The sequence below is a fragment of the Danio rerio genome, chromosome 7 (genome assembly GCF_052040795.2).
Source record: "Danio rerio strain M-AB ecotype USA chromosome 7, GRCz13ab, whole genome shotgun sequence".
Lineage (NCBI taxonomy): Eukaryota > Metazoa > Chordata > Actinopteri > Cypriniformes > Danionidae > Danio > Danio rerio.
Window position 1 is genome coordinate 42,916,691 of NC_141027.1, and position 24,714 is coordinate 42,941,404.

Below are 24,714 nucleotides of genomic sequence, written 5' to 3' on the forward strand. Positions count from 1 at the left end.
CAATAAAAACATGTAACGGCTGTGAGGTGGAATATAAACAAAATCGAATGTCGGCAATTTACAGTACCCTTTAGTTATTGTAGGTTTGTCAATCAAATTTAAAGCCCCCCCTCTATTGCTCAACAATGGAACTGTCCAACTGCTGCTACACACTTTGTGCTGATGAGCACTTTTGCTTTTGGCTTAATTTGATTGACTGAGCAGCGGCTCTGAAACTGAAACTAGAAGTGCTGTTCAGCTGACTTTTCGGATTTGCTGGTCAAGAACATTACAAGTAATAAAATGACAAATGAGTAATATGAGAGAGGCATAATAATATATAAATCTTGTTTAACGTGTTTTTAGGATTACATTAAATGCCTTATTTTAATAGTTTAGTTTTAGTGTTGTACTGTGGTGTAGTTATCTAGTTAGGCGATCGTTTGGGAGTTTTACGCTTCAAAAGAAGAATATAACATTTGTTGGTCTCATTTGCAGTGTTGGGGGAAAAATAATAAAATCCAAAAACACTTAAAAAGGTAGCTCAATGTGTTAGTTAGTAATTAAGGAAAGTAATGTGGAAGTTTGTGCTTTTTACTTAGTTATTTAGAGTATGGCTTATTCAGACCTCTGCTTATTTGCAGATATTAAGCATCTAAACTTACATTTTTATTAATTGGGCTTAATTCAGTCTACTTTTATTTAGGGTTGTCATGATACCATTAGTTAATGTTACGGTACTATACCAGCTGAAGTATCACTATCGTATGGTGATACTGTAATTCACAACTCAAATTATGAAGAAATATTATATTTTATGTTATAATAGACCTACTTTAATGTAATTCAAAATTCCCTTAAGGCCAAAAATTATTATTTGCACCCCACTTCACCTAAAATGTATTCATTCTTTTTGTTTATTTTGTAGATAACTGACCAACAAAAATACATTAAAATAAAGATACAAATTATACCAAAAGAAAATTGTTACAAAACAGCAGTTTTCCAACAAAATTAGGTTACATGAAGAGGTCACAATTGTTTCAATGTTTTCTGTTGCTATTTTGGGAATTTCATCTATTTTTTATCTTCTTAGGAGGCACCGCCAGCATTTTGGAGCCACAGTATTGCGATACTACCATAGTAGCGGTAAACTGTGCAACCCTACATTTACTTCACAAATAAATGTGACCGTTTGTGTTATTTACTTATTTATTTAGAGTATGGGCTTATAAAGTTATTGCTTATTTGCAGTTATTTATCATCTAAACTTTTTTTGTTTATGGGCTTAATTCAGTCTACGTTTATTTCCCCTAATTAATCAAAAGTTTAGATACTTCACTGGTCATCATTACTGATCTTTGTGCGTTTCTACAGGGGTGAATAATGCCAAGCCAAGATTTGTTTCTAATTATACATTTAATTCCTATTTTGAAATAATAAATCGACTTTAAATAAACATCGACTCAAGCTAGCTAAAGGCCACTGTGTGGATTACTGTTACTGCAGTGGTTGCCATTATTTAAATTGCCAATCTTTTTTTTTTTTTTTGCTATTGTTTCTAGCTTAATAAAGAAAAAATATATTTGCTATCAGAATCAGATTAATTTGCTTATATTTATTGCTGAATAACAATGTCAGTTTTTGATTGGCCTCGTGGCAAATTGAATGATTTCAGATTCTCTGCACATTTTTGGAGTTTATTTATTCAAAAATGAGGACTGGATGCTCAAAAAGGTCACTTGTTAAATCAATTACTAAATTATCACAGATCATAAATATAAGAAACTAGTTATTATTCACTGCTAAGAGTATAAGAGTAGGCACTAAAGCCCAACCCCATTTTAAAATATCTAGCCTCCTCATTAACAGTAGTAGTAATACAGTATTAGCAACCTCTGGGTCAAAAACAATTCATTAATAAAAACTCTGAACTCAGATCTTATGCTCATGGCTACTCAGAGGTTTGAGAATACACATGTTGAAAATTAGATCAAATGTACTTTTTTTTTTAATTATTCAACAATGAAAAAAGTGCTGAGAATCGCATTAAACACTACCTTAATAGCCTCAAAAGATCTTTTAAGTGTCTACTTTCTGAACGAATCCCTGTTTTAAACAGAGCAGACAGCACTTTAAGACACTGAAAAGTTTTTCTTTTAACAAAATAATTACAAATATTCCTAAATTAAGGTAATAATTAGTCAATATTTTGCCAATAAATATTTAATTCTTACCGTCTGCAAGATTTATTCTATTTTTTAGTTTTATTTTGTGTGTGTGTGTGTGTGTGTGTGTGTGTGTGTGTGTGTGTGTGTGTGTGTGTGTGTGTCGTGTCCGTGTGGTGTGGTGTGTGTGTGTGTGTGTGGGTGGTGTGGTGTGGTGTGGTGTGTGTGGTGTGGTGACAGGCGACATCTTCTGTCTGGAGCATCAGGCCGATCTCCTGCTGTCCAGAATCAGGTGGTTTGTCTTGGTCGGGCATCTCAGCTGAGACCTGTCCACTATGGGTGACCCTACCGGTATCTGTGAAGTACCAGTGGCGTAGCTCTCAGCATCACTGAAGCACACAAGCCCTCACAGCACGTCAAGCTGCAAACCATGTGAGGGACCCTAACCTACCCTAACCCAACAGCCAACACTACCAACCCTAACGACAACCACTAATGTGCCAAAAACCACTCAGAGGAGACCAGCAACACGCAAGAAACCGCCTAGGAAACCTTGCTAACCGCATGTCAACATCCAAAAGAACCCAAGAGCCGAATATGAGCAGCACGGACAATCACCAGAACATCCAGCAATGTGATAAACTTGAATGAAAAGTTCAAATTGATTAATTGAAAACTTATTCTATAACTATATACAATATATACAGTATGTACATACGTGCCCATGATCCTCCATCTGGCACTAGGATGGCTCAGTGCCTGGGCCTCTTCCTCCGGGGCTCCTTGGGCAGCGGCTCCTTGCTAATGTCCACCTTGATCTGAGGGGGGGTGCTGGACTCGGACCTCATCTCCGTGATGAGCACACGCCCATCAGGCTGCACCGTCTCCAGCAGCGCAGGCCGGCCCAGCTTCTCCCACAGCCGCTGCTTTACCTCTATTCCTTTCTGAAGGGTGTATCGGCCAGCACGCTTCTTCACTGGGGAGTCCATCACACTGCGGTAGATGTCCTGGTAGTCCTGCACACTCCGACCGTGGATGGAGAGCGGCTCCTCCTGCAGACACTCACCCACTGGGGAGACTGGGGCTGCGGGACGGAGGGCAGGAAGGACAGCCGCGTTCTTCAGGTGTCGCTCCAGCAAGAAGTCCCTGAGGTGTCCGGGGAGAGTCTTGGTCCTTTGTGAGCGTCGCAGTGCCATCATGAACTCCAAAACAACTTTCCAAACTGATGAAACTCAGCCAAGGGGAGATTTGTTGAGAGTTGTGCAGCTGGATGACCAGAATCGACCACTCTATAGACAGTTGTGTGGATTCGTAAACCAACTCGTGTTGCCGTGGTGACAGAATGACGAGGGTCATTTAAATGTACACAATCAGTGTTAAGTCAATTAGAGCAGCAGGAGCTGTATGTACACTACAGTTTTTTGTTAAATGTTATTAAACACGGAACATATCTTAATAAATATTAGGTATAATAATAGAGGGCCCATACACCCAGATAAATTAATATTGTCCCCGTTTTTCTTTATTATTTTCATCTTACTTAAAAAAAATCGCGTCATACGTTTCCACGTCAGAACTCTGGTCACGTGTTGTAATTTATTGCAGTATAACACAAATACAACGAGATACAATTTAACCATTTTCATTTACATTTACAGAACAGAGCACAAATACTGATCAAACCAATAATATAATAAAAATAAATAAAATTATAGCATAGACAAACAAACACAGACAAGAAATGACACTACAGGGTCTATCCATTTATTTTGTTTCAATAAACTAAACAGTCTTCAACTATAAAGATTTACTGTGGTTTTGTTTTAAGGCACTTTGCATTTATCAATACAATTTCACTGAAATGATGCAATACTAATTGAATATTAACATCTTCTCCTGATAAAACAAAGAAAATATCATTTATAGAAAGTAGAGGGGCGGCGACAGCTGTACAAGGTTGCTGCAGTTATCATAATGCCAAATTTAAGACTTTTAAGACCATTACGTATTAAATTTAGGACTTGTATCACAATATCAAAAACATGCAAACACATAAAGAGAAAATGCGAACATCACAAAATTAGTGGCAAAATAAATCAAACAGTGCTGAAGACAGGTTAGATGCATCAGTGAATTACAGGGGAAAAAAAAAACAAACATCTCTAGGCTGATTTATACTTTCGCCTGGCACCGCATCGCGCACCTCTGCTGACTAATCACGCATCCCCAAATGGACAAGGCTCTTGAAAACGACAAGTCAGACAGATAAACAGAGAAGTAGGAAGTTTCCATCATTACATCATTTTTATAGTTCAAGATTTTTAAAACAAACTATTTCTCATTTTTTTTATGATGATTATAAAGATTTTTATAACCATTCAAGATTTTTTTAAATTAAACTTTGATGCAGCACTCGCTTTGGTTAATAGTTTTACCAATTAAAGTTAAGCATTAATGACTACAGAAAATGGGTTGCTCTACAATTTTTTTGCCAAAATTTTGCCATGGCCTTTTTTATTTTTTTGGTTTTAACAAACTTATCTACTTAACATACTTAAGTTTTTCTAAACGTTTACAAAAACTTTCCTCCTTTCTCACTGCCGTTGCTGTCGCGTTACGTGGACATCAGAAAAATAAGACCTGTGCAAAAATATTTAATACCTAGAACAGCAAATTTAAGACTTTATAAGGCCTAAAATTTCGATTTTTACATTTTTAGACTTTTTTGGACTCCGCAGAAACCCTGCTGAGTGGTGACGTGAACCAAAGGTTGTGTTCATATGATTATTGACTTTTTTAAGGAACTAAATTAATATATAATTCCTAAAAAACATTGGCACGACACTGCCTTAAAATAGCCACGACACTGCCTTAAAATAGCCACAATCAGGGATGGGCTGGGTTGAGCTTTTGTCTACCTGAAATCGCTCTAAGATTTCAGTCAGTTGAATGAGTTTTGAGGAGTGATGGTGTGTGTGTGTGTGTGTGTGTGTGTGTGTGTGTGTGTGTGTGTGTGTGTGTGTGTGTGTGTGTGTGTGTGTGTGTGTGTGTGTGTGTGTGTGTGTGATCTTGTTGACTGTTGCGTGTTCAGCTAGAACCAGAGGGATTGCTGTGCTGGGTTCTGCCAGGAGTGCTGGTTGCCTCTCTGGTCCTCTCCTTTATTCTGGTTCCTCTTCAGTTCAGTGTTTTCACCTAAGCTGAGCCTACAGCAGTTTTACTACCTGCTCTACATACAAGTGTGTTCATGACTTTACCTGAAAAGTAGAATAATACAACAAGAAAATATAAGAGCATCAAGCAGCATAACAAGCTGTTTTTAACCTCTAGAAATATATAGGAATAAGACCGGAAGTCTCCAGCCTAACAGATTCCAATGGCGGCGCCCGCTCATACGTGAAGACAAGCAGTAAAACTATTCATAGTTCAATGATTCTGTCTTTTTTCATTTAATTTCTCTGATCCATGCATACTTTTGTCATTTGATAAAGGAATCTCAACTCTTTTTACCCCTTTAACCCAAAACATTAGCTTCCAGTGTTTCATTTTTAAACTACTTCTTAATTTTACATTTGTTTGATTTTATATTTTGGTTTGATGTTATATTTAATGATGCTGATAATGATTGGACTTCATTTATAATAATAATCCCATTTAAACAGTGATGGCAGAAGAAATAGGAGACAGAGGACTCAGTTTCTCTGAATTTATGGGTTTAAGTGAAATGTTCATATGCATTTTATTCTATTACGGTCTGATAACATCTCTTTAACATTTCAAGTAAAAATATTGTGGATTAGAGCATTTCTTCTGAAAATGGCAGCTGTCAGAAAAACTCGCTGTGACTGAAAACTCCTCTAAAGCTAAAATATTAGTACTGTGTTGAGTAAAATGAGCATGTCTGAAAACTTGATACTATCTTGTTATTTTAGTCAAAAAAGAGAGAGAAATGTTTAAATGTCATTTCTATGTTTAGGAAATGTCACCAGTAATTTACAAAATAAAACAAAATCTAATGCCTAATTACCAGAGAAATGTACAAAATCTAAAATGAGTCAAATCTCTGATTTTAACACGATCAGTTGATTTTTTTTTTTTTTTATAGGAAAACCCATCTATTAAGCTAACTTAATGAAGAAATAACAGTTTTATTTAACAAGGATACTTTAAATTGAACAAAAGTGATGATAAAGTCATTTATAATGTCTTACATTTTTAATTCCCATAGATGCAGTTCTTCTGAAACTTCAAGTCATCAAGGAAGTTGAAAAAACTCCTCCCTGTAGGTCTGTTCACTTTGCCCTGCACCAGGACGGAGATGTCTGTCTAATGGACTGAAATCCCACCTGAAAGAAGCAGAGGAACAGGATGCTAAAACATTTAGAAATAGAAACAAATATGTGGTATCAGAAAGCTTTCAGAAAATGAGCAACTGGGATCATTGTCATGTGTTTTGTATCTGCTGTGTAGTCTGTTGTCCAGCGGAGGGTTCCAGAAGCTGTGCGATGGTTTCTGAAGGTTTGTCTGTCCATTTCAGGATGGCCAGCCATTCTGGATCAAACTCAAGCTTCTCATAGAGTCTGCAATGACAAAACAACTGAATCTACTTCTGGATCTCATTACCATGCTGGAAGACGGCAGGCAGGATCATTACCTTCAGAATGAAGACATTGGTCAACTTAGAGAAACTTGCTGATCTTCGGGGCAGCATTATTCATTTTTCTTAGCCTGAAGGGACAGACATGTTGTTATTCATTTTAAACTGATATCTACATTTTATTCTGAGCCTTTTTCACACAATTCATGTCTGAAACCTGTAACTGCAAGAGATATAGAAACAAACTTGAGTTCACACTGACCTCGATGTATAATAATGAAAGCATGCAGGCCGTTCGCAAGTAAATTGTACAATTTTTGTTTAAAATTACTTTAATGACACAAAATTTCAAATATGGATGAAAAAATGTTCTGTGGGCATACGTTGTAGCAGATATAGTGTACACCTGTCCAACTGCTTGTTTCTAATCAGCCAATCACATGGCAGCATTCCAATGCATGTAGACATGGTCAAGACGATCTGCTGCAGTTCAAACCGAGCATCAGAAAAGGGAAGAAAAGGTTATTTAAGTGACTCTGTATGTGGCATGATTGTTGTGTCAGACGAGCTGGTCTGAGTATTTTAGAAGCTGCTGATCTACTGGGGTTTTCACACACAAGCATCTCTAGAGTTTAGAGAAAATGGTCTAAAAAAAAATATCCAGTGAGTGGCAGTTCTGTAGGTGCAAATTCCTTGTTAATGCCAGAGGTCAGAGGAGAATGGTCAGACTGGCTCCAGTTGATAGAAAGGCAACAGTAACACAAATAAGCACTCGTTACAACTGAGGTGTGCAGAGAAACGCACAACACAACCAACCTTGAGGCAGATGGACTACTGCAGCAGAAGACCACACCGGGTGCCACTCCTGTCAGCTAAGAACAGGAAATTGAGGCTACAATTCGCACAGGCTCACCAACATTGGACAAAAAAAGATTGAAAAAATGTTGCCTGGTCTGAGTCTCAATTTCTGCTGCGACATTCGAATGGTAGGGTTAGAATTTGGCATCAAGAACATGAAAGCATGGATCTGTCCTTGTATCAACAGTTCTGGCTAGTGGTGGTAATGTAATAGTGTGGGGATAGTGTAGATAATTTCTTGGCACACTTTGGACCCGTTAGTACCAATTGAGCGTCATATCAACCCCACAGCCTACCTCAGTATTGTCGCTGACCGTGTCCATCCCTTTATGACCACAGTGCACCCATCTTCTGATGGCTACCTCCAGAAGGATAACGCACCATGTCATAGAGTGATTCATCTCAGACTGGTTTCTTGAACATGACAATGAGTTTACTGTACTCAAATGGCCTTTACAGTCACGAGATCTGATCTCAATCCAATAAAGCATATTTGGGATGTGGTGAAATGGGAGATTTGCATCTTGGATGTGCAGCCGACAAATCTGCAGCAACTGAGGAATATTTCCAGTACCTTGTAAAATAGATGCCACAAAGGCTTAAGGCAGTTCTGAAGGCAAAAGTGGGTCCAACCCGGTACTAGTAGCTTTACTTTATTGTAATTCAAAATTCCCTTAAGGCCAAAAATTATTATTTGCACCCCACTTCACCTAAAATGTATTCATTCTTTTTGTTTATTTTGTAGATAACTGACCAACAAAAATACATTAAAATAAAGATACAAATTATACCAAAAGAAAATTGTTACAAAACAGCAGTTTTCCAACAAAATTAGGTTACATGAAGAGGTCACAATTGTTTCAATGTTTTCTGTTGCTATTTTGGGAATTTCATCTATTTTTTATCTTCTTAGGAGGCACCGCCAGCATTTTGGAGCCACAGTATTGCGATACTACCATAGTAGCGGTAAACTGTGCAACCCTACATTTACTTCACAAATAAATGTGACCGTTTGTGTTATTTACTTATTTATTTAGAGTATGGGCTTATAAAGTTATTGCTTATTTGCAGTTATTTATCATCTAAACTTTTTTTGTTTATGGGCTTAATTCAATCTACGTTTATTTCCCTTAATTAATCAAAAGTTTAGATACTTCACTGGTCATCATTACTGATCTTTGTGCGTTTCTACAGGGGTGAATAATGCCTAGCCAAGATTTGTTTCTAATTATACATTTAATTCCTATTTTGAAATAATAAATCGACTTTAAATAAACATCGACTAAAGCTAGCTAAAGGCCACTGTGTGGATCACTGTTACTGCAGTGGTTGCCATTATTTAAATTGCCAATCTTTTTTTTTTTTTTGCTGTTGTTTCTAGCTTAATAAAGAAAAAATATATTTGCTATCAGAATCAGATTAATTTGCTTATATTTATTGCTGAACAACAATGTCAGTTTTCGATTGGCCTCGTGGCAAATTGAATGATTTCAGATTCTCTGCACATTTTTGGAGTTTATTTATTCAAAAACGAGGACTGGATGCTCAAAAAGGTCACTTGTTAAATCAATTACTAAATTATCACAGATCATAAATATAAGAAACTAGTTATTATTCACTGCTAAGAGTATAAGAGTAGGCACTAAAGCCCAACCCCATTTTAAAATATCTAGCCTCCTCATTAACAGTAGTAGTAATACAGTATTAGCAACCTCTGGGTCAAAAACAATTCATTAATGAAAACTCTGAACTCAGATCTTATGCTCATGGCTACTCAGAGGTTTGAGAATACACATGTTGAAAATTAGATCAAATGTAATTTTTTAAAAATTATTCAACAATGAAAAAAGTGCTGAGAATCGCATTAAACACTACCTTAATAGCCTCAAAAGATCTTTTAAGTGTCTACTTTCTGAACGAATCCCTGTTTTAAACAGAGCAGACAGCACTTTAAGACACTGAAAAGTTTTTCTTTTAACAAAATAATTACAAATATTCCTAAATTAAGGTAATAATTAGTCAATATTTTGCCAATAAATATTTAATTCTTACCGTCTGCAAGATTTATTCTATTTTTTAGTTTTATTTTGTGTGTGTGTGTGTGTGTGTGTGTGTGTGTGTGTGTGTGTGTGTGTGTGTGTGTGTGTGTGTGTGTGTGTGTGTGTGTGTGTGTGTGTGTGTCGTGTCCGTGTGGTGTGGTGTGTGTGTGTGTGTGTGGGTGGTGTGGTGTGGTGTGGTGTGTGTGGTGTGGTGACAGGCGACATCTTCTGTCTGGAGCATCAGGCCGATCTCCTGCTGTCCAGAATCAGGTGGTTTGTCTTGGTCGGGCATCTCAGCTGAGACCTGTCCACTATGGGTGACCCTACCGGTATCTGTGAAGTACCAGTGGCGTAGCTCTCAGCATCACTGAAGCACACAAGCCCTCACAGCACGTCAAGCTGCAAACCATGTGAGGGACCCTAACCTACCCTAACCCAACAGCCAACACTACCAACCCTAACAACAACCACTAATGTGCCAAAAACCACTCAGAGGAGACCAGCAACACGCAAGAAACCGCCTAGGAAACCTTGCTAACCGCATGTCAACATCCAAAAGAACCCAAGAGCCGAATATGAGCAGCACGGACAATCACCAGAACATCCAGCAATGTGATAAACTTGAATGAAAAGTTCAAATTGATTAATTGAAAACTTATTCTATAACTATATACAATATATACAGTATGTACATACGTGCCCATGATCCTCCATCTGGCACTAGGATGGCTCAGTGCCTGGGCCTCTTCCTCCGGGGCTCCTTGGGCAGCGGCTCCTTGCTGATGTCCACCTTGATCTGAGGGGGGGTGCTGGACTCGGACCTGATCTCCGTGATGAGCACACGCCCATCAGGCTGCACGGTCTCCAGCAGCGCAGGCCGGCCCAGCTTCTCCCACAGCCGCTGCTTTACCTCTATTCCTTTCTGAAGGGTGTATCGGCCAGCACGCTTCTTCACTGGGGAGTCCATCACACTGCGGTAGATGTCCTGGTATTCCTGTACACTCCGACCGTGGATGGAGAGCGGCTCTTCCTGCAGACACTCACCCACTGGGGAGACTGGGGCTGCGGGACGGAGGGCAGGAAGGACAGCCGCGTTCTTCAGGTGTCGCTCCAGCAAGAAGTCCCTGAGGTGTCCGGGGAGAGTCTTGGTCCTTTGTGAGCGTCGCAGCGCCATCATGAACTCCAAAACAACTTTCCAAAGTGATGAAACTCAGCCAAGGGGAGATTTGTTGAGAGTTGTGCGGCTGGATGACCAGAATTGACCACTCTATAGAAAGTTGTGTGGATTCGTAAACCAACTCGTGTTGCCGTGGTGACAGAATGACGAGGGTCATTTAAATGTACACAATCAGTGTTAAGTCAATTAGAGCAGCAGGAGCTGTATGTACACTAGTTTTTTTTTTTTTTTTTTTGTTAAATGTTATTAAACACAGAAAATCTCTTAATAAAATTAGGTATAATAATAGAGGGCCCATACACCCAGATAAATTAATATTGTCCCCGTTTTTCTTTATTATTTTCATCTTACTTAAAAAAAATCGCGTCATACGTTTCCACGTCAGAACTCTGGTCACGTGTTGTAATTTATTGCAGTATAACACAAATACAACGAGGCACAATTTGACCATTTTCATATATTTTACAGAACAGAGCACAAATACCGATCAAACCAATAATATAATAAAAATAAATAAAATCATAGAATAGACAAACAAACACAGACAAGGAATGACACTGCAGGGTCTTCTATCTATTTAATTTTGTTACAACTAAACAGTCTTCTTCCTTATGTTGATTTTAGCAACTATAAAGATTTACTGTGGTTTTGTTTTAAGGCACTTTGCATTTATGAATAAAATTTCACCGAAATAATGTAATGTTAGTTGAATATTAACATCTTCAGATAAAACAAAGAAAATATCATTTATTGAAAACAGAGGGGTGGCGACAGCTGTATGGTGATTTTGAGACCCAAAGGTGATGTTCATACAATTATTTACTTTTTTAAGGAACTAAATTAATGTATAATTCCATAAAAATAAAAAAAAAAGTTTGGGTCTGTGGGATGGTTTTCTGAAGGTTGCCTGTCGATTTAAAGATGGTCAGCCATTCTGGATCAAACTTGCTGAGTCCACCATGATTTGATGCTTTAATAAAAAACATCGAGCAGTCAGTTATGTTTTCATGATGTCAAAAGTTTTGATTAATGTGGTTTAACTGTTAGAAAAGAAACTGCTTTTTTTATACATTATGCCATAACAAAAGAGAACGTTTCTGTAGAATGACCCATTTGATACTCAGTATTAAATACAAGCTTTTGAATTAGGCTATTATTTACATCGTACCACCACATGAAAGCATCAAATGACAAAATCAGTCTGCTTACAAATGTCAAAACATTAAAAATAAATAATTTTCACTAGTTGTCTGTAACCTCATGAAATCCTTTACCCTCCACTAAAAAGAAAAAAGTGAACAACATAAAAGCATAAATGTTATCCATGACTATGTTCCCAGCAAAAACTGAAATTAAAAGGTCTTGAAAGTTATGATAGTTAGAAAAACCTTGTACAATTGAATTGATACATTCACAATTGAACACTAAAATTTCAACCCAAACAAAAACAAGCAACACAGATTGTTTTTATTAACTATAAATTTCTCCACATGATTTGGATTAATGTGCAGCACGCTGGCTCAGTGGCTCACACTGTCACCTCACAGCAAGAAGGTCACTGGTTCGAGTCCCTGTTGGGTCAGTTGGCATTTCGGTGTGGAGTTTGCATGTTCTCCCAGTGTTGCCATTGGTTTTCTCCCGGTGCTCTGGTTTTCTCCACAGTCCAAAGACTTGCGCTATAGGTGAATTGAATAAACTAAACTAGCTGTAGTGTACGTATGTGAATGTGAGAGTGTATGGATATTTTCCAGTACTGGGTTGTAGCTGGAAGGGCATCCGCTGTGTAAAACATATTCTGGATACGTCGGTGGTTCATTCCGCTGTGGTAACCCCTGATGAATAAGAATACTAAGCTGAAAGAAAATGAATGAATGAATGATTTGGGTTACGCTGTTATTATGTCTTGTGTTAATTCAAGTCTCATTTAAAATAGTTGCTTGTTTTTTTTTTTTTTTAATTTCAGTTTTGCTTTTTGAGTCCATATCATGGCTGAAATCTAAATTAATTTAAAGTGTACACAAAAAAATCAGGGTTGAAATAAATAAAAAATGTTTTCAAAGTAATCTCAAGACAAAAACGGATGTTGTTCAGTAGTTTTAATATAACTTTGATAAAAAAATTTTGATCCACTTCACATGTTAACTCCTGTATACTACAGCACACTCTCAGAAAAATGGTACAATGTTGTAACAAAGAAGGTACAAACCCTTGTCACTGGGGCAGTACCTTTTTATGTAGCAGAATTGTACCTTAAGATAAAGAAACAAATTTGTACCATTGCAGTTTGTAACTTTAAACGACATGATTTATACCATGGGAAACCAAAATATACCTTTGGTTTTTAAATGCTGCAGATACAATATTATACCTTCAGCAAAGGTACAAATCTGATCCATGAAGGTACCACACTCTCAGAAATAAAGGTACGAAAGCTGACACAGGGGTGGTACCTTTTTATAAGATAAACATAAAGGGTCCATATTGGTACCTAAAAGCATACATTAGTACCTAAAAGATTTAAGAGGAACACTTTTGTACATTTAAGGTACTAGTATGTACCCTTAAGGTATTTATTATGGACCTTTAACGTACAAATTTGTACCTTTGGAAAATATACCACCCCAGTGACAGCTCACGTATCTTTATTTCTGAGAGTGCACCACAGTGTCAAGACACTTTGCTGTTTTGAGAGCACGAGTATGACTGTTGTACCATGGTGTAGTTTTAAACACCACTCTCTAGCCTTTTTTTAATTTGATGGGTGCCAAAGTGTTTAGTGTGTTGGTAAAGATGGCATCCATACTGCTTGTTACTACATCAAGATCATTTGCGTTTGCGGGTACATTTCGAAATAGAGAAAGTTCAGGTAAGTTATTTATAAATTCATCTTTAGTTAATGAAACAATAGTTCTACCAGGGCAGTATATCTGAGCGGATCAGCTAATTAGACACAGCTTAAGCAAACACAGCTTATATAGTAAGAGGTAGAGGTCTGTTATATCATCACTTTTTGGTATAATGTCTACATCAATGAGCTCAATACTTTAAGACAGAATTAGATCTAATGTATGATTTAAGCAATGGGGTTGGACCAACAACCTTTTGCTTTATCTTAAGTGAATGAAGTAAATATATAAGCGCGAGCCCTAATGAATCGTTAGCATCATCTGTATGTGGCTGTTAAAGTCTCTTAAAGTTAGTATTTTATCAGTTTTAACTAGTAAGTTAGAAATAAAATCAGAAAACTTATTTAGAAAATTGACATAGGGTCCAGGGGGTCTATATATAGGGATTAAAGCGACAGATAAAATTTTTCATTATATCTGGAAGCATAACATTAAGCGCAAATACTTCAAAGGAGTTAAACGCAAGTCCGTTTCTCTGGTTACCATTAGGAATATCACTTAAGATTGCTGCAACTCCACCACCCCGACCAGTTTGACGAGCCTCATGCTTATATAAGAATCCTGAAGAAGTTGCTTCATTTAAGCTAATATAGTCATTTTGCTTTAGCCAGGTTTCAGTGAGACAGAGTGCATTAAGATTGTTATCTGTTATTATTTCATTTATGATGGTGCTAGTAACCAGAGGCTTCATGTATCAACGCTGCGTAAGCAACAAAAAAAATTTTGTACAGCAGGTTTCACGCTCACGTTTGGATTTACTAACGATGAAATTAACGTGAGAATGTGAGTTGGTCCATGCGAACTTAAACTCTACAACTTTATATTTTTTATTAATTCTGGAGGACAAACTTGCAAATAACAGTTTTCTCCGGTCTACCTCCGATCAGAGCACCTCCAATCAACATTCTGTGAAGTTTCTCTTCTTGCTTGCTTTTGCTATTTCTTTTTCGTTTGGTTTCGCCAAAGTGGAGTCATTACCATATTTATACGGGGGAGGAGGCAGGTAGGGGTATTGCGCTTGTGCATGTTGCGCTCATTTTCACGTTAATTCGGATGTACAAAGAGAATATGCAGGAGATTCCACGTACGCAATGTTTCATACATCTGAATTTTTTACTGCATAAGCACATTTACAGCTTTGTCCGTACGCAATGCTTTAGTATTAATCCAACACAAGTTTTTGTACATGAGGCCCCTGGTGTTTAGGAGACCAAGCTTGAAGAAATTTATATTTTCACTTTTTTGCAGTTTTTCCAGTTTGATTCTAAATAGATATTTTTTTCTAAAGCACACAGTTTGTTTATTTCTTGATCTAATAATATGAGGAACAGACACAGTCTCTATGGGGTTAGCCAGATACGCTGTAGTGTGATTTAAGTGGGACGAACAAGAGTCTAAATGGCTAAAATGTGAATTTTGTGAATTTCCACTTACTAGTTGGACAGAACGAAGCATCCTGGAGATGTGGTCCAAAAGGAGTTCAGCTTCAGCTTGACTGGGGTGCAGCCCGTCAGCACGAAAAAGCCTAGAAAAGCTCTTTTCCCAGAAAAGATTTTAGTTAGTGGCAAAGAGCAACTTCTGTTCTTTACACAATGTTAATAGCCATTCATTCAGAGCAAAAAGTGAACTGAATTTTTTATTTCCTCGGCGGTTGGTAGGAAGTGGTCCAGAAATGATCTGCGAGACAGGCGAAGTGCGTCGAACAGTCTCGATCAGGCTCCTGAAGTTCCTCTTCAGGATCTCTGTCTATCGCAGCCCAGTGTCGTTCGTCTCAACGTGGAGGGCGACAACTCAGATGTTCTCGCTAGCGCCCAGAATAGTGGGTACCATGGCAGAAACACCCTTGACAAGAGCACCGGGAAACTAGTGAGTGTGTATGTTATTGCCTTTAGTGAAAGCAGCGTGGACGCAGCAAACGACAGGTTCACTGATGATAGCCGCATCGCGACATGTCTCATGGAGAGGGGTGTAGCAGTTCTCCGTGGAAATCTCGAACACGGGAGGAAGAGACGTTCTGCCCCGAGACCTGGTATGCACCTTGCACGGCTGCACCCAGGGACCATGGTAGCCGGAGTGAACGACCCCTGGACGTACTGCATCCTTGGTGCGCTGGGCCTGGACAGAGAAACACGTGGGGTTAAGGTGGACGGAGTGTTGAGATTGTATCGCACACTTACCTCAGATGAGCGAGCCGCAGCGCAGGGGACACAGAGCAAGGTCCGTTGTTTCCAGAGCTGCACTCACTTCATCTCCAGTTGCATATCTGGCACTCGACTGCTTGCAGCTTCAGCTCAAATGCCTCCATCGATGCTTTGAGGATGGACACATAAACAACATTGTACAGGGTGTTAGAAAGCCTGTCCTAGGAACCTAAATTAGTAATTGTTTCCCGCACGGACATTTTTACATGACGCACACCAGTAAGGACTGAATGCCATTCACTGCTTATGCCGCAGGTTATGCTCTGCAAATGCGTTTATGTTATACAAGTGAGTACATATATATGTTTGATTATGATTATTATATGTCATGCATGTTATTGGTCACTTTCAGTGTTTTTGACGATCGTTTTTCCCGTTAATTTCGGCCGTAATTTGCCGATCTAATTTGCTGAGTCATCGCCCTCCACACTAATGCTACGTGCGAATGCGGCCAGTGTTTGTTTACATAACGATTTATAGTGCCCTGTTATTTAGTTTACTGTTGTATTTCAGTTCATTTCATTGCTATAACAGGCGGAAATACAGACTTTATCATGTATATCTTGTATTGTGTTAGTTAATATTTCTCATTGTGTTAGTCCAATAAGACACAAATGTTAGATGAATATTTTTTGGTAAATTATTTCTCTTTATTTCCTTTTGTAGACCACATACCCACCCATTCTTTGCAATATCTCCAGTGCATACCTCAGCTGCATATTCAGGACAGAAATAAATGCTCATCAGAAAGAATCTCTTCTCCACTCTTGATTTTCTAACCGAAATCAGATCCATATTTGGCCGCCTCAGCCAGCTAAAATCTTGAATGTAGTGGGACTTCACTACATTTTATGGTCCTTCGAGCCGGAGGAGAGCAATAATACACCAATATGGATCCAGCAAACGATGACGCATCAGAGACAATGGAAAGACCACGCCGTAAGACTCATCTCCCTTCTCACCTGGACGATTATGAGGTTGGCTATCGACCCACTGAGGACCCTCCTCCCAAAGCTTCTTCCCACTGTCCCAGTAAGTCAAGAAGCAGCTCGAGGAAAACGTCTCATAGCGGTGTAAGCTCTCACTCCAGGACAAGTAGGCGATCTGTCACCTCCACAGGCGTTTATCTTCCACCTGAGCTCTCCAGCGTTCAGACTGCTATATTGGAGGAGAAGATTAAACAAAGGCAGTTAGACAGTCTTCGTCAGCAGGTTGCAGAGGACTCATTGGCTGATGTAGAATACCAGCGGCTACAGGCACAAGCTAAAGAAGCCCAGCAAGTTCAAGAGGAAGCTCTCAGAGCAAAAGAAACCTTATCAAAGCAGCTAGAAAGACAGCGTAAGCTGCAACAAGCAGAAACTGAGCTTGAGGTAGCTAAGCTTGTGTCCTCTATGCTTGTTAAAGACTCTGGTTCGACCACTCCTATCCATACAAGCTCACCCGGCAACCATTTGTCTCTATCTCAGCCTGTATGTGTCGATCAAGCCATAAGTTCATCTCATCTCTCATCCTCTTTCCAGCAGCCCGCTACTCAGTCACCCGCAGTGACGTCAACAATACAGACTTGTCATGCAGAGCGAGATATTTGTGATGACTCCTGGGTGTCTCAGCCATCATTTAGACCTCTGCAATTGACAGCTGAGTCTAAATGTGCACCATTTACTGCAGTGCCACAAGGAGGCTCATCGCCTGTCTCTAAGGTATCTCAGACTGCCCCCATAACTATGCCAGTTCGAACTGTGTTATCTGCAACAAATGTGATATCCCAACCACATTTGAGAGCTCCAGTCATGTCCACTTCTGCACTTCCTTTATATACAAGCATGCAGTCTATGCCACCACCGCCTATCACAGCCACCCCGCAGCTGCCTACGTCATATACTGCACCACAAACTGTAATACCTCCAGTGACAGCACATGCACGTCTGTTACAGCCTCCAATCACCAGCCACCCGCCACTAGTTTTGCAACCTACCAGCCTTAGCTATGTGCAGCCACCACCATTCATGCACAACAGTCACCCTGCACATATGGGTACCGAGCTACTGTTTGCATCGGCCTACGGCATCCCACAGCCTAAGTTACCAGTGTTTGAAAGCGGTAACGAGAGTGACTTTGCCCTGCTAAAATTAGCGTTGGACAATTTGTTGACTAATCACAACCATCTCAGTGAGCAATACAAGTACCATGTCTTATTAAGCCACTTAAAACTTCCCAGTGCTCAGCAGCTGGCCAAAGCCTACATGTATCATCCTCGTCCTTATTCAGCTGCACTACAGGCTCTTCAAGACAAGTATGGCCAGCCGCGACAGCTTGTCCAGTCAGAATTGGGTGTAATGATGAACACTCCACCAATCAGAATGGGTGATGCGAATGCTTTTGATAACTTTGCCTTATCTGTTCAGTCGTTGGTGGGCATGCTAAGGACACTTGAGGGCCAGAATGGTTACGAGCTCATGTGTGGCTCTCATGTCGATCGCCTGTTAAGTAAACTGCCATCTGCCTATCGTGATGGTTTTGTTGAATACTGCCTGAGCAGGGGGATTCTCCAAACAGGTACCGATAGGACCTACACACTTCCTGATCTAGCCACCTGGTTAGAGATCAAATCTCAAGCAAAACGCATCTCCAATCGAGCCGCAACTTTGTTCCAGAGTGAACTATCCAAGCCTCATGGTAGGGTCACAGTGTCTACTCGCCCGAAGGAGCGGGCAACACCAGTACTCTTGGCCAATGAGAGGGGCACACCTCCCCCTGGATTTGCCGCCCAGAAACCCAATACAAAGCTGAAACCATACTGCCCCCATTGTGACAACAGGGACCATTACCTCAACTCTTGTGACCAGTTCAAGAAGTTGACCTCGGATCAAATTGTCACTTGGATTAAAGAGGGAAACCGTTGCTGGAGATGTGGCAGGACACATGCAGTAGAGACCTGTAACCTTAAGCGCCCATGTAAGGTCTGCAAAGAACTTCACCTCACAGTTCTACATAACACTATTAATGACACGTCCAAGGCTGTACTTATGGTGAGCATGCCGTCCACCAGGGTTTACCTCGACAGACCTAACCGTTCACCAAAGGTTATGTTGAAAGTAGTTAAGGTCCTTCTCCACCATGGCCACCGCACTATGGAAACTCATGCAGTCCTTGACGACGGGTCAGAGAGGACAATAGTATTACAGCCAGCAGTACGGCAGCTAAAGTTAACCGGGACCACTGAATTGCTTCCCCTACAGACAATTCAACAGTGCCACACAGAGCTGGAAGGGCGGTCAATCTCCTTTGAGGTGTCCTCTGTCACAAAGCCCATGGTAAAGTTTGCTATATGCAACGCATTCACTGCAACCGGTTTGTGCCTAGCAGAGCACAACTACCCAGTTACTGCTCTCCAGAATGCCCATCGACACTTGAAGGATCTGCCACTGCCTCCCGTGGACAGGGTAAAGCCACTGCTCCTTATTGGATCTGACAATCCTCACCTTCTGACACCCATCCAGCCTGTCTGCGAAGGCCCAGTAGGGGGGCCCATTGCGGTCTGCACACAACTCGGATGGTGTCTCCAAGGCCCGATGAGTCCTATGCAGTCCTCACGAGGAAAGCAGCAATGTCTTAACATCATGACAGCTCCAGCCCGTGATGAACTTATCCATCATGTAGAAAGACTCTGGCAAGTTGACACCCTTCCATACAATGAGAAAATAATCACCAGGTCTAAGCAAGATAAGGAAGCTTATGCCATGCTTCAGGATTCTACCATCAGAGTAAATGTGGATGGTGTTCAACGCTACGCTACACCCCTGCTGAGACGGACACCTGTGAGTTTGCTCCATGCAGAAAAGGATGCAGTTCTACCCAGTTTACGCAGCACAGAGCGCCGGCTGTCCCGGGATCCGGAGAGGGCTAAAGCATACTGCACTGAGATCCAGAAGTTGGAGGCAGCTGGATATGTTGCCAAGATAACTGCGGAGGAAGCCAACAAGAGTAACGAGTCTTGGTATATTCCGCATCATGTTGTACATCACAACAACAAAGACCGGATTGTCTTTAACTGTTCCTTTCAACATCAAGGACAGTCATTGAACAGTCAGCTACTGCCTGGACCAACTTTGGGACCATCGTTATTGGGAGTCCTCCTGAGATTCCGGCAGCATGCTGTTGCTGTAAGCGGTGACATAAAAGGCATGTTCCACCAGGTACGTCTGCTGCCCAAAGACAAACAGGTGCTTCGTTTCCTATGGAGGGACATGTGCAGGGATAGAGAGCCCGATATATACGAATGGCAGGTGCTTCCCTTCGGGACTACCTGTAGTCCATGTTGCGCCATCTTTGCCCTCCAACACCATGCACAAGGACACAAAGGTGACATGCCTAAGCTGGTTAACATAGTGGAGAACTCCTTTTATGTTGATAACTGTCTTTACAGCACACCAACAGCCAAGGAAGCTAAGGACGTTGTGGATGGACTGCGTCAGTTGCTGGCTGAGGGAGGCTTTGATTTAAGACAGTGGGCCTGTAATGTACCATCTGTGATCCAGCATCTTCTCGCAGAGGCCTTGTCTACCAACAGTGAACGATGGTTAACCAAAGCTAGTACAGACCTGCAAGAACCCACTCTTGGCCTACGGTGGAATTGTCTCAATGATTCTCTGGGTTACAATTTACATTCTGCAGAGCCATTGGAGCCTACTATGAGGAATATGTACAAGACATTGGCCAGTCAGTATGATCCTTTAGGATTTATTATCCCGTTCACTACAAGGGCTAAAGTCCTCATTCAGGACCTTTGGAAGCAAAACTTGGGCTGGGATGATCTGATTGAGCCTGCACAGCTGAGGAATAAGTGGTTAACCTGGGTAGGAGAAATTCCAACACTCCTTCAGTTGCAGTTCCCTCGACTATACACACCAGTCTGGCCTGATAATCCTCCTGTCACTCGAGAGCTACACATCTTTTGTGACGCATCTGAAAGAGCGTATGGGTCAGTGGCTTATTTACGTACTTCTGATGATCAAGGACATGTTGCCGTCACCTTTGTCTTGGCTCGATCGAGAGTGGCCCCCAGAAAATGCCTATCCATGCCTCGTTTGGAGCTAAGTGCAGCACTGACCGGCGCCCAGTTAGCCCATGTAATACAAAACGAGTTAACTCTTCCCATCGATTCAGTCACTCTCTGGTCTGACTCAACAACTGTGCTGTACTGGTTGACCGCAGAGTCTTGCCGCTACAAGGTGTTTGTTGGAGGACGTGTAGCTGAAATACAGACTCTCACTGAGACAGCTGAATGGAGGTATGTTGATTCGGCCAACAACCCGGCTGACCATATCACAAGGGGTCTAACTTTAGCGGAGCTAACAGGCCCTCACCAATGGAATTCAGGACCATCCTTTCTCCTTAAATCCGTTGACCAATGGCCATCCAATCCCAAGCTAGCGGTAGAACCAGAACTCAGTGAATTAAAGAAAGCTGCCTTCGTTGGTACTATTTCAGTGAATAACCCTTCACTCCCAGACCCAACTCAGTTCTCTACATGGCAAGAACTTGTCCAGGCCACTGTTAGGTCCCTGCACGGGGCGGCTATTGCTGATAATAACTTCTCTAGTGACGCAGCTGACTATATTAAAGCTGAGAAACTCCTCCTGGCACAGGCTCAAAGTGACTCGTTCCCATACGAGGTCAAGGCTCTGAAGACTGCCCAATCTCTACCTTCTGACAGTCGTTTGATCTCTCTTGCCCCTGAGTTTGATGAAGCCACAGGTCTCATCCGAGTAGGTGGAAGATTACGTCGGACTGACAGCCTAGACTTGGATTCTATCCACCCAATTGTGTTGGATCCTGGCCACCCTGTCACCAAGCTGTTAATTAAGGAGACAGATCAGCGACTCCTTCACCCAGGCTCCGAACGGGTCCTAGCTGAACTGCGCCGCCAGTATTGGGTATTGAGAGGCAGAGAAGCAATTCGGAAACATCAGCACACATGTAGAGACTGTCAGTTCTGGCGTGCTAAACCTCAGACACCCCAAATGGCTGATCTTCCATCCAGCAGACTGCAACTTTACAAACCCCCGTTCTACTCTACAGGGGTAGATTGCTTTGGCCCCTTCACGGTTAAAGTTGGTCGTCGCCAAGAGAAGAGGTGGGGAGTCCTCTATAAATGTATGACAACCAGGTGCGTGCATCTAGATCTACTGGAACAACTAGACACTGATGCATTTCTGCTTTCTCTGCGTCGCTTCATCGCAAGACGAGGCAAGCCCATGGAATTGCTATGTGACAATGGCACTAACTTCGTTGGAGGGGATCGAGAATTACGAGAGACCTTCAATGCCATGGCACCAAAGCTTCAGGAGCAGCTTGCGGAGCAAAGGATTCGATTTCGCTTTAACCCACCAAGTGCTCCTCATTTCGGGGGAACCTGGGAGCGTGAGGTCAAATCGGTGAAGTCTGCTTTACGTGTCATCCTGCGAGAGCAGTCAGTGCCAGAGGCAGTATTGCAAACCCTGTTAGTGGAGGTGGAAGGCATTCTGAATTCCAAGCCACTTGGCTACATATCCTCTGACGTCGCCGACTTGGACCCAGTGACTCCCAACCTGCTCCTTATGGGCCGACGTGATGCCTCACTTCCTCAAGTTCTGTATGACTCCAACAACTTGCTCGGCAGACGCAGATGGAGACATAGCCAGGTGTTGGCTGATAATTTCTGGACTGCCTTCATCCGCCATCATCTCCCAAGTTTACAGGATCGCCAGAAGTGGAGGAAGGACGGCAAGGAACTTACCATGGGCCAAGTAGTTCTTATTGTTGATCCACAACTCCCACGTGCTTTATGGCCTGTAGGAACAGTGTCTGAAACGTTACCTGGAGCTGACGGTAAAATTCGTACCGTTAGAGTTAAAGTTAAGGAAAAAACTTACACTCGTCCAGTTGTGCGATTAATTCCCCTTCCGCACCTAGAGGATAATGTTCCTGACACGGCAGACAAACTTTCTTAAAATGTACAATTATCCTGACAGATAATTGGGGGCGGCTGTGTTAGAAAGCCTGTCCTAGGAACCTAAATTAGTAATTGTTTCCCGCACGGACATTTTTACATGACGCACACCAGTAAGGACTGAATGCCATTCACTGCTTATGCCGCAGGTTATGCTCTGCAAATGCGTTTATGTTATACAAGTGAGTACATATATATGTTTGATTATGATTATTATATGTCATGCATGTTATTGGTCACTTTCAGTGTTTTTGACGATCGTTTTTCCCGTTAATTTCGGCCGTAATTTGCCGATCTAATTTGCTGAGTCATCGCCCTCCACACTAATGCTACGTGCGAATGCGGCCAGTGTTTGTTTACATAACGATTTATAGTGCCCTGTTATTTAGTTTACTGTTGTATTTCAGTTCATTTCATTGCTATAACAGGCGGAAATACAGACTTTATCATGTATATCTTGTATTGTGTTAGTTAATATTTCTCATTGTGTTAGTCCAATAAGACACAAATGTTAGATGAATATTTTTTGGTAAATTATTTCTCTTTATTTCCTTTTGTAGACCACATACCCACCCATTCTTTGCAATATCTCCAGTGCATACCTCAGCTGCATATTCAGGACAGAAATAAATGCTCATCAGAAAGAATCTCTTCTCCACTCTTGATTTTCTAACCGAAATCAGATCCATATTTGGCCGCCTCAGCCAGCTAAAATCTTGAATGTAGTGGGACTTCACTACACAGGGTGAAGTGAAAAGATAGTAAATGAGATAAAGAGTAAATGAAAAAAGTCGGTAGCTTTAGCTGACTATGGGTGCTAGCAGGCCAAAGCTACAAGCAACAAGCGGATGCTTGAGGGACAAAACGTTTTAACATAGATTTGAGTGTATAAATGTATTAAGGGTTTGTTCACTCTAAGTAGGAGGGACAAACACTTGCAAATGTGGATTTATTTTATGATAAAATATGTAAATTGCAAATCTATGCGACGAAGCTGCAAACACACACAGCAAGGACCGTAACAGCAACAAATGAATGCCATGTAGTGTGTGAAACAGGCTTAATCTAAAGACCAAAAACCAAAAGCTTTTTATTTGTCAAAAGCACAGAGTGACAGTGACTGTGGACCCACCTGGTGCTGCATTAGAGTTGAGTCGAGTGCAGGTGAGCAGAGATCCAGTATCTGGATTGCAGGTGCTCTAGACACTCAGCAGCAGCAGCAGGGCTTCTCAAAGTACTGCTCTCCACTTCCTGTCTGAGAAACTTCTTCCTGCGCACAAGAGCATTTGTGTTGCTGTACGGATAAATGCCTCATGAACAATCATGCACCAGGAAGATGGCTTTGGGCATCTACATCTGGAGAATTTCAGTGAGAAAACTATTTTACTTTATTAGAGAGGAGTCCGATGTGTATTAAATCCATTCTAGCTCATTTCCAATAGTTTCTAACAGAACAGTTAATCCGACTGCGTGACACAGAAAACTGGATTTTTAAAAAGTATTGCAATAATACATTTAACACTGCATGTCATTCACTATAAATAAACTAGGTCGACAGTACTATATAGTGATAACTAATAGCAGTGGTGAGGCTACATGAGGGCTTGGGGTGGCACTGGCCCTCTCAGATTAAAGGCTGGCCTGCCCAGACAAAAATATTTGAAAGCTAAAGAATTCTGCAATAAAAACATAAATGTAATTGAATGTCGACAATTTACAGTACCCTTTAGTTATTGTAGGTTTGTCAATCAAATTTAAAGCCCCCCTCTATCGCTCAACAATGGAACTGTCCAACTGCTGC

The 24,714-nt window shown here is 41.0% G+C and overlaps 2 protein-coding genes across 6 annotated transcripts in view; both read right to left on the minus strand.

Moving 5' to 3' along the window:
- LOC141375429 (uncharacterized) overlaps positions 1-3,904 on the minus strand; it is an 18,149-nt gene extending 14,245 nt beyond the window's left edge. For both annotated transcript variants that reach the window (XM_087261678.1, XM_087261679.1), the window contains exon 1: positions 2,866-3,904. In XM_087261678.1, the coding sequence (XP_087117804.1) occupies positions 2,900-3,346 (447 nt within the window). In that variant the 5' untranslated portion in view covers positions 3,347-3,904 and the 3' untranslated portion in view covers positions 2,866-2,899. The remainder of the gene's footprint in view (positions 1-2,865) is intronic.
- LOC147843137 (uncharacterized) lies at positions 3,726-24,183 on the minus strand. Of its 4 annotated transcripts, XM_087261681.1 has the most exons (4): positions 10,335-10,949; positions 6,799-6,872; positions 6,356-6,724; positions 3,726-5,401 (listed from the first exon to the last, which is right to left on the minus strand). In XM_087261681.1, the coding sequence occupies exon 1, from the start codon at positions 10,813-10,815 to the stop codon at positions 10,369-10,371; it is 447 nt and encodes a 148-aa protein (XP_087117807.1). In that variant the 5' UTR covers positions 10,816-10,949; the 3' UTR covers positions 3,726-5,401; positions 6,356-6,724; positions 6,799-6,872; positions 10,335-10,368. The 4 variants fall into 4 exon arrangements, 3 of the variants coding, with proteins under 3 accessions (XP_087117807.1, XP_087117808.1, XP_087117806.1); XR_015496072.1 differs by lacking the exons at positions 3,726-5,401; positions 10,335-10,949 and adding an exon at positions 24,046-24,183 and having other exon boundaries at positions 6,341-6,724; XM_087261682.1 differs by lacking the exon at positions 3,726-5,401 and having other exon boundaries at positions 6,341-6,711.
- Positions 24,184-24,714: the final 531 nt, after the last annotated feature.